The 7,248-nt window shown below is 42.5% G+C and overlaps 1 protein-coding gene across 1 annotated transcript in view; it reads right to left on the bottom strand.

Moving 5' to 3' along the window:
• Positions 1 to 5,703, bottom strand: part of kcnd1 (potassium voltage-gated channel subfamily D member 1) — a 58,038-nt gene extending 52,335 nt beyond the window's left edge. Inside the window, exons 1-2 of the mRNA XM_022763930.1 lie at positions 5,548 to 5,703; positions 1,879 to 2,124 (exon numbers count right to left, since the gene is read on the bottom strand). Of these exons, the coding sequence (XP_022619651.1) occupies positions 1,879 to 2,124; positions 5,548 to 5,703 (402 nt within the window). The remainder of the gene's footprint in view (positions 1 to 1,878; positions 2,125 to 5,547) is intronic.
• Positions 5,704 to 7,248: the final 1,545 nt, after the last annotated feature.

Raw genomic sequence — 7,248 nt, 5'->3', positions numbered from 1 at the left:
GAAAAGTCGCTAGATGTTGTGATATGCTCATTTGCATATTCATTATGCAACTACATATACATTCTTAAAAAATAGTGGAAAAATAAGTGAAGCCAAACTTAAGACTCATCTCATCAATAAGCATCTAAATTTACTTCCAGTTTGAAATCCACAGACTGTGGAACTGAGGTGTTGAGAATAAAGAGGAATAAACTGTTAAACTCAGAGGATTTGGGACAAAATAAAAAGGTAAATACTCAAGTTTAATCACTGAGAACAGACACAAACGAGAGGGAATCACCTGGACAAACAATAGACATCAGTGATTGGCTGTTTCTTGTTTCTGTCTGGCTGCTGATTGGTCGACGGAACGTGCTGCTGCAACCCCTCTCCCCCAACCCTGCACCCTTTCCTCTGCCTGCTGCCTGACGGGTTGGTCTGCTTTCCTGGTATTAGAAACCAATGAGTGGAGTTTGGGAGGGACATTAGGAAATGACCTACACTTGAGCAGCTCGAGCCTCAGTTTACTCCACTGGCTCCCAAGCCTTCATCCTCATCCACACACTGCATTCTGTCACCATCTGCCCCTCTGAGTGACTTCATACGAACTCTGCTTCCTGTTACACTTTGTAACCACTTACCTGGTTTCACCTTCTACCTATTACCTGCCCTGTCACATTTAGTTTCACCTGTTCCTTATTACCTTTGCCTCCTTTGTATAGCTCAATGTCTGTGTTCCCCTCATCTTCTTGTTTGCCCTTTAGTTGATGTCTCAGTATTTTCTACTGTTTGGTCTCCTGTTTCGTTGGATCTCTGTGTTTTAGACTGTGAATTATTTCAGTTCTTCAGATTTGTTTTGTACTTGCTGTGCTTTTCTGGTCTTAGTCTCCTTACTTGTTGGCTTTCTTTGGATCTGTGCATTTTTAAAGTCTTTACTCTCTACCTGCCTGTAAACCCTGGACACTCTGTTACATAAAGTAATTGCTATCTATCTATCTGCCCACCTGTCTGTCTGTCCATCCCGTTTCCTTGCAAACGTGACACATTCATTACTGACCTACAGTATCTGACAAAATAATTATATTTGTTTTACCTCAAGTTTACAATAAATGTAATTTGTTTAAACATCATTCATGAGTCATTTCCTTCTGGGCCAGTTCATGAAGAAGCAGCAGAAGCAAAATGAATCAACCACTTGTTTGATTTAGTGCAAATTCTGTTGCACAATTGCAACAAAATATAGCAAACTGCTCTCTGCATGGGGTGATGCATAGTTTGACTAAATAGAAAATAGTCTAAAATTGGAAACATTGCTAATTTAGATCAGGAAGTAACTGATCAAAGTCAACAATCTGACCAAACATCTGATTGCCACTTTTTATACGAGACACTTTTCACTGTTCAGATCTGTGGGAACATTTTGATCGGTACTGATGAGGATCTGATCCAGCTCCAGTGTTTATAGATACTGTACGTCTGCACTCTGTCAGTTGAATCTACACATTGTCAGTATCTACTGTACGTGCATCAGACATTTAACTGCTCATGATGCTTTGTCAGGACAAACACTGTCAGTTCCTGCTACTACATTTTTAATGGCAGCTACAACAGAATTTATTTTAAAGGTGTTGTAATTCTTTGTTAAAATTAATCGAGAAGACATAATGTAAAATGTGAGCCCATATTTACGCTACAATAAAAGTTGTATATTTTCTTCATATGCTGCAGGCAGACTCGGCACAGATCAGTCAGTCCAATCAATATAGGCAACGAACTCTTCTAACATTCACTGAACACCATCATCACAACACAACAGGGACAAATATTTCCTTAATGTTGCTAAAACAAGAGATGTGAGCTACGGACATTCAAACAGATACTGTCACAGAACAGGTTTACCTCCATGCAGCAGTCTCCGATGATCTCTGGCACGATGCCGTAGAAGGCCAGCTCCTCGTCGAAGGCCTGGATGCACTCGTTTCTCGGGTAGTGGAGCTTCCCAGTGCGGTAAAAGTTCAGAATGTGTCGGAACATTTCAGGGTCCCTGTCAAAGAAGTACTCCTGCGTGTCCTCATTGTAGAAAAACTCCTTCTCTGAGGAACCCAGCAGCGTGTCAGGGTAACGGTCCAGAGTGTTCTTCCACGTCTGGACAAGTGGAACAAAGAGAAATCAAACACATGTTTCTGATCCAGCAGCGACAGGACCATCATGGACATCCACCAGAGAAGAAGATATTTAACTCTCCCCTTAAAGACTGTTGGCTGAATGCACAACAACAAGCCACTAAAGGGCAACAGCTACAGATATAAAAGACGCAATACAGATGATCCCACTGTTTGTTGTTTTAGTCACAATTTTGTAAATGAATCTTTTTCAATAGAAATAGAACAGATGGAAACTTTTCACACACATTAATAACACAAACACAAGTTCCATTTGAAGGATTACTGCATGTTGGGAGTGTTGAACCGTCACCAGCTGATGCTAACAGTGACGTAGCGCCTGTTTTATGCCTCATGTCATTGTTTTATAGTCTATTTTTAAAGCATTATTGTATGTTTCTGTTTTTTCTCCTAGACCTTCCAGCTGCTGCGTGTTTGTTTTTAAAAAATCAGGATAAAGTCACAGACCTGACAGGAACTTTTTCTTTGTGCTGCCACCACAGCAGAAAGTGCAGAAGAAAGCCACCAAATCTATTTTTGTTCTACAGCCATTTTGTTATTATTTCTGCCCAGATGCACATCAGTGCGCTGATTAGACGCACACTGTTTACAACCCGCAGCTGCTGAAGCTGGAGCATCATGACCCTCTGTAGTTCTGGATCTAACAGTCAGACGTCAGTTGATCAGAGACTAACACATTCTGCTTTATTAAAAAAGGCAACAGTACAAGACTGTCTCAATAACAATGTCAAGAGTCAACTACAAGTCCCAGAGAGCATTGCTGTGAGAGACAGCCAATCAGAGAGCTTCAGATTCTGTTGCAGGGCAGCTAAAGCAAAGATACTCTACAACACAGGATGGCGCCTTACAAGAAGGTTCAATGGTAATGATTGGTATACACTTCCTGTATCCTAAGTGGGCGTGGTCATGATTGCTTGTTCATGTCAAAGCATAACAACAATACAACACTAGATACAGTATGAATTTACGCCTGATCTTGGTGCTCGTTTTTACCTGTTTGCTTCTATCTGATCAAATCAGTACAAGGTCATATCAGTTTAATAATATTCTGAATTGAATCTTGGTCTGCAAAATGCCATTTGAATGCCAGAATGTTTGGAAGATCGGTGGCTTGTGAAAAATGGATCCAGTATTTTTTGGGGGCGAAAGAATCAGTCATAATCTGTGATCATGTTCACTTCTCCCACTGGAGTGAACAGACTCAGACCTGCTGCTGGTCTCCTAAAGGGGCAGGGTGGTGGAGAAACCCATGTATTTAGAAGTCTCGTCACACTTCACACTGAATGATAAAAGTCTGCAAGGAAAAAGCACTAAATCTCTGCATGAAATCTCCCTGTACATATGAGAGTGTTTATCAAATGTGTGCGTCTTGTTCTGCTGAGCTCTGTTACATAAAGTAATCAACATCTATTTGCAAAACCCTGCAGCTTTAATTTAGGATTATCTGTTGTGAAAAAATTAAACAGCTAAGAAACAAAGAGGCAGACAAACATCACAGATGAGATTCGGGTTGTTAAATATGTTGAATATAGCAGAGGTGAAGAAAAAACTCTTCGACCTTAAAATCACAGTGAATTGCAAAAAGAGACGTGGACACAGAATCACCTCACTGTCAGAGATGATGAGACATTATTAGACAGACGTCGCCTGTCATGATTATTTTTATATTGTTGCACTTCAACATGAACCAGCTCAGTTCATCTAATGCAAATGAAACATTAAAGCCACTAAAATCTCACAGCTTTAAATTCATGCAGAATGATTGCAAATGAGGTCCATTAACAGATCCTCAGTATCTGCGCTGCATATACAACATGAAAGACATCAAAGGCAGGGGGTCGATGTTAATTTAACACAACTATGTTTCACCCTGAGAGATGACGTTCTTGTTCTCGGAGTAAAAGGAGGAGCCTTCAGCTGCTCATTATAAATGAAGCTGAGCGGCTGTTCCAACAGTGAACATGTTGAACCACAGCTGACAATCAGTTATCCATGTTAATATCGTTCACGGTAATGTTGAAGCGTTCTGGACACTTGTCGACCTCTGAGAGTCGGTTTCAAATCTACACACACTCACAAAGACAGACTTTGACGTCTAAATTCATCCGATGCAGAAAGCAGTTTAGGTCTTGACTATCTTAATCCAGACTGTGGTACAATGAATTCTGGGTAAATAAAGACTGGCTCCAACGGCTGAGCTCCATTTACGCCAGCAGAAAATGTTTGTCTTTAGGAAGAATTCAACAGTTACAAGGACGTTTTACTTTGGAAATTCAGCGAAGAGTGAAACAATAAAAATAAAATTTGATTTAGAAAAAAATCTCTGTAGTCTCTAACAACTCTTTCCCTTCTCTTTGCTGTCTCCATAACAATGCTAGCAAACAACAAATTATGAGCCATGTTTTCTGTTTCTTGTTGTCAGGTGCTACTGGTCAGTGCAGGTGTCATTGATTGTTACCATGGTAACACTGGTCTTAGGCTTGAGTTAGTTTGGGGGTAAGGTGTCTGTCAGTCTCTTTTTTTGTGAAACAGTCTGACTTGCATTAGACTAATCTGTGAGCAAAATTAAGACCCGACCAACACAGACCAGTCTGAAATATCTCTGTGAAACCGACCCATGAGCAGCTGATGAATCCTACTATAGAGCGTACACACTGAGGGTGACAAATCAGATCTCTGATTGGTCAGGAAGCAGCCCAGCATGCTTAGGCTTACACTCATGTTGTACAAATCTGCAACGAGCATGAGGCAGAGGGACCTTTATGTTGTGAGGTGGAAAGATAAGATAAAATTAGATAAATGTACTTTTAAATTATCAGTGTTGCTTCATCACATTTATCTCCAAACATGGTTAAAAGCATCTTTACAAGCCTGAGGTTAGGGTGTGGAGGTCAGGTGGTGTTTGGGTGTGTAGCTGGAGACATTTTCTATAACCACACTCTGAACCGTAACCACATTGTGGTTTTAAAAACGTTGGCACTGAGTGAAACTGTCCTCCCAAGAAGAAAAACAACTGTGATGAAAAATGACTTTCTTCCTCTCCACTTCACAGTCAACCTCCCTCCTGCATCGCTACTAAAGGTCAACACTCCAGCAACACTTGTGTAACAACTTTGTTGCATCTATCTCACAATAAAAGGAGAGAATCAGTGAGGATGTAGAGGTCAGGGTGTCTGGATGCAGACCCCCCGCTCCCGGATGGTAGTCAGACACTAACGTCTCTACATAAAAGTCAAAGACTACTTAATGCACTGGCACTAAACATCAGCAATGAATGTAAATCAGGAGGTGCAGCCTTGTCCAGTATGAATGTAATTCCGAAGGACACTGGGCTGGGAAGGATGGTAGAAGATTTGGAGCATGCTCAGCAGACGGCAGCACCCACCTGAAACCTGACCCCGCTGACATTGACGTACAGGATCTCATCTGATCTGGACGAGTTGTCCACTGGAGGTTTGGGCATCGTCTTCTTGGCCAGCGGCAGCCAGCCCACCGCTGCCGCCCGCGCAAACGGCAGCCAGGTCGCCACGCCAGCCGCCATCTTGCATCAGAGCGTCCCACCTGTAGAGAGTTGAGTTCTGTCCTCTGGGGAAGGAGGAGCTAACGGATCCCAGGTAAGAGCCTCAACTAATAATTGTCGCTCACTTCTTCACCTGCCCTGATTTCCTCGAGCGCTCGGGGCAGCGAGAGAGGAAGTGGTCGGACATGTTGAGGGGGGAGGAAGGGGAGAGGAGGAGGATGAGGAGGAGCAGAGGGAGGGGTCAGATGACCGTTAGGTGTCAAGCCATGAAAGGAACACTGAGAAGGAGCGGGAAAACATCTGACAGGTATGTGTTCCGTCTTTTACTTTGAGGAGGTTGGGACGTCCTTCTATTAGATGGGGACAGAGACTTCCTGTTGCTTTCCAAAATAAAAGCTAGAATCTCTCAGAAAAGAGCTGAAATATTCCTGTTTTGAATATTTTTCTGATTCAGCTGTTGTTGTGTGGTTCTTTTAGTAAATAACAAGACATTCTGGCTCAAAATAACGAGTCTTGATTGAAAAACATCTCAGCAGGAGAAAATCTGTAAAACAATAAAAGTTTTTTTTTCTGATGTTGCTGCCTCAGGTTTATTGCCTCTGAGATTCACAACAACAAAAAGCAAAAAGACAAAGATCCAGGCAGGAAAGTGTTAAAGCATCTGTGTCTGGCCTCGACCTCGCTGCTTTCTCTCTCTCTCTCTGTTTGAGTCTAGCTCTCTCACCCGCCCTCTCTCCCTCTGAAGACAGATTTGTTGCAGCGCCGCAGCCTTTCAAATTCTTATTAAATTGTGATGATGGTCCCTGAAGTTGCAAGATAGACAGAATTGCCGGCCTCCCTCTAAGTGTTTCTCTGCTGTGGAGATTATGGATCTGCAGCCTCTTCCTCTCTTTCTCTTTCTGCTTTTGCTTGCTGTTTTGTCCTCTCTACTTTTTTTTTTATCTGTCTCTCTGTCTTTTACTGTCTCTCTCTTTCTCTCTCTTGTTGAAGTCAGCGGGGCATTAGTGGTGGTGGTGGTGGTGGTGGAGAGACACTGGCTTTGTTTTTGAGGAGCGAGGAGGAGGCGTCAGACGGTTCTTACTCCATGTCCATGTAAGGCTGTCCTGTCAGAAAACACACAAACAGAAAAGAGACAGAGAGTGAGAGACAAAGCAGGAGGAGAGGAGAGGAGAGGAGAAAGAAGATATGAAGTTGTTGAGGGAAATGAGAGAAAAGGGGGAGAGGGGAGACATGGGAGGAAAAATAGAAGGTAAATATAAGACATGAGGAAAGAAGTGAAAGGAGGAAATGTGGGAAAAATGTGAGCAAATGTGAACTAGAGAAGAAAGAACAGAAAGATGAGGGGAGGGGGAGAGGAGAGGAGATCTGAATATGTTGAGGGAAAAGAGATAGGGGGAAAGGGGGAGAAAGGAGATGTGGGAGGAAAATAGAGGGTGAAGTGGAGAGAATAGGATGGGAAGACTTTGGTGTTTGGGGGCGGGAGGGTGATAATGAGAGGAAAGGAAGAAACTGAAGAGAGAATGAAACAAGAAAAGGGAGAAAAAAGAGGAGGAGCCAGTAAAGAAG

Source organism: Seriola dumerili, unplaced genomic scaffold (genome assembly GCF_002260705.1).
Source record: "Seriola dumerili isolate Sdu_G_001 unplaced genomic scaffold, Sdu_1.0 BDQW01000493.1, whole genome shotgun sequence".
NCBI classification, from domain to species: domain Eukaryota; kingdom Metazoa; phylum Chordata; class Actinopteri; order Carangiformes; family Carangidae; genus Seriola; species Seriola dumerili.
Note: the sequence above shows the minus strand (reverse complement) of the source record. Positions and strands in the feature narration are given on the sequence as shown.